Source organism: Fukomys damarensis, unplaced genomic scaffold, assembly GCF_012274545.1.
Source record: "Fukomys damarensis isolate Sample0158 unplaced genomic scaffold, DMR_v1.0_HiC HiC_scaffold_13, whole genome shotgun sequence".
Taxonomy (NCBI): domain Eukaryota; kingdom Metazoa; phylum Chordata; class Mammalia; order Rodentia; family Bathyergidae; genus Fukomys; species Fukomys damarensis.
Window position 1 is genome coordinate 38,776,679 of NW_022900925.1, and position 2,790 is coordinate 38,779,468.

The following is a 2,790-nucleotide window of genomic DNA, read 5'->3' on the forward strand; positions in this document are numbered from 1 at the left end:
GGCGGGAGCAAGAAGGAAAGCGCGGGTCCTGGCGCGTCCGGGTGGGTCCGGGTCCTCGTCCCGCCGGTCGGAGGACGAGTGACCTCTGTGGTCTGCAGAGGAGAAAGAGGAGCCCTGAGCTCTCCATGTGTGCACGCCTGGCATACAGGCGAATTCCCCAAAATGACGTGTATTACCCTCCTTTGCCTCCAAGGAGTCGGAGGCGCAAGAAGCCTGAAGGAAGCTCGCTGGCGGCGCAGGGGCAGTGACTGGCGTTGGCTGAGGCGGAACGTGAGCCATAGGTCTGCCCTTTACCCGATCCTGTTTCTTCACCGGAATCTGCATATCGCTCAGCGAGCGCCCAATAACCCTTTGACGTAGGGATCACTACCCTCGTTTTACAGACGAGAAACAAGTCTAGCCAGGCATGGTGGCCGACGCCTGTGATCCCAGCACTTTGGGAGGCTGAGGCAGGAGGGTCACAAATTGGAGCTCAGCCCAGGGACTTAGTGATTTAGCGAGACACTGTCTTCAAACAAACAAAAAGCTGAAAATTTCTAGGTAGAGTTCGGGTGAGGGAGACTGACTAGACTCTTTGGTTCTTTCCTACCTCAAGCCAACTTGTTTGTTTGAGACACTTCATAGCCCGGGTCTCCAACTAGAAGCAGTCCTTCTCTGTCTGAACCCCCAGACTTGGTGTGTATAGGCATGTGCCAGCACACTTGGGTCTAACCACTTTTTTCTTTTTTTTTTGGCACTGGGATTCGAACTCGGGACCTTGTGCTTGTGAGGCAGTTGCGGTGCCTGAGCTAAATCTCTAGCACCTGTTTTGTTTTGTTTTGTTTTTTTGGTACCAGCGATCAAACTCAGGTCCTTGGGATTGTGAGGCAGGCGGCAAAACCACTGAGCTAAATCCCTGAACTTTTCTTTTGTTTTTTTTAAAACAGAGTCTCACTAGACAGTTCAGGCTGTCCTTAACTCGCTATGTAGCCCAGGCTGGCCTTGAACTCACAGTCTTCCTCCTGCCTCAGCCTGCTGAGTATTGGGATGACAGGCATGTGCTACCACACCAGGCTCGGTTTTCACTTTTTAAAGGAAGCTTGTTACGGCTTCTCTGGTGCGTCTCAACTGGCGCCATCACTACTTCGCTTCCTTCCTTCTGAGGGTTATTTGAACACAGGCATGGAGATGCTGTGAGGATGCACCTGAGTGACTACTCTGACTAAAGAGCACACAGCACAGGACAGAGGGCTGATGCACCACCCAAGATGGCTGTGGCAGACATTGCGGGCTCCCAGGACCCTGTTACAGTAGGAACTGTGTGTGATTTTAAACTTGTGACCCAGCCGGGTGTTGTGGCACACGCCCGTAGGCTGAGACAGGTGGATCACAAGTTCCAGCACAGTCTGAGCAGTTTAGTGACATGAACCAGGATCTCTAGGAGAGGCCTGGGCATTCCAAGGAACATAGTAAAGCGGAACAGAAAAATTATCAAGTGAGGCTGAGAGCTACAGCTTTGAGGTTGAGCTATGTGGGAGGCCCCGGGTGCCATCAAGCAGGATGTAAGGGTACAGTTGGTGCTGGAAGTAAGAGGACAGAGTGAAGGCAGATTTCCTAAGACTCTGAGAAATTGGGCCAGGGATGTAGCTCAGTGCCTTCCTCGCAAGCACAATGTCCTGAGCTCCATTCCCTGTACCAAAAAAATAAAGAAAGTTAGGCTCCTTGAGGCAACCAAAAAAGCATTTAGCTTGGAAATGAGCTGAGCTTTGCACCTGGCTTACCTGTCCCATACCTACTACTCTTGTTTGTTTTTTGAGATAAGGTCTGGCAGTATCTCCTTGAACTGGAGGCAATGCTCCTGCCTCAGCCTCCCCATATTTGGAGATCACAGGTATACCGGGCCACTACACCAGGCATGCTCCATGCCACAGTCAGAAATCAATCTCTTTTGAAAAAGAACCCTTACTTACATTCTCATTTCCATCCACCCATCAGAAAACTTCGAAGTGGCTAGAGCTCAGCAGCTGAGGTGGCACATCTGCAATCTCAGCACTAGGGAGGCTGAGGCAGGAGGAAGACTTGAGTTCGAGGCCAGCCTGGGCTAGTGAGTTAAGGTCAGCCTGAACTGCCAAGTGAGATCCTGCCTCAAACCAAGCAAACAACTGGTTTGAGGTAGGAAGAAACGAAAGAGTCAAGTCAGTCTCCCACCGGACCTCTACCTAGAACAGTTTTCAGCTTTCTGTTTTTTTTGCATGTCTGTGCATTTTGTCATGGATGTGTGCCCCTCTTCTTCCCATAGGGACACTCATTTATCTTGCTTTATCCGCCCAGCAGTTTTGAATGGTGGAGAATATAAGGAGTCAAAGCAAAGTTAGACCTGAGAGAAAGGTGATTGGGTTAGGTATGAACATTGCTTTCTTGGGGTTTGTGCGTGTGTGTGTGTGTGTGTGTGTGTGTGTGTGTGTGTGAGAGAGAGAGAGAGAGAGAGAGAGAGAAAGAGAGAGAGAGAGTGTTTTGTTTTGTTGGTTCTCATTAAGTAGTTCAGGCTGGCTTTGAACTTGCAGTGCAGCCCAGGCTGGCCTTGAAATTGTAGTCATCCTCCTGCCTCAGCCTCTTGAGTGCTGGGATTACAGGCATGTGTGTACCAATTGCATCTTTTGGGAAGATCTCTCAAAATTCAGGGGCTTGGATGTCTGAGAGCCTCCAAATCGGATAGATCAGGGCGGGCTGGCGTCAGGCGCCCCATGGCTGGGGGAGGGTGCGCGCGCTCTCAGGCTGGGGGGAGGGGGCAGAGAGCTCAGCGGTCCGGGA

General features: G+C 51.1%; 1 protein-coding gene across 1 annotated transcript in view; it reads left to right on the forward strand.

Annotated features, from left to right (window-relative positions):
* Window positions 1-162: 162 nt before the first annotated feature.
* Window positions 163-2,790, forward strand: part of G6pc3 (glucose-6-phosphatase catalytic subunit 3) — a 6,656-nt gene continuing 4,028 nt past the window's right edge. Inside the window, exon 1 of the mRNA XM_010643012.1 lies at window positions 163-356. Within this exon, the coding sequence (XP_010641314.1) occupies window positions 163-356 (194 nt within the window). The remainder of the gene's footprint in view (window positions 357-2,790) is intronic.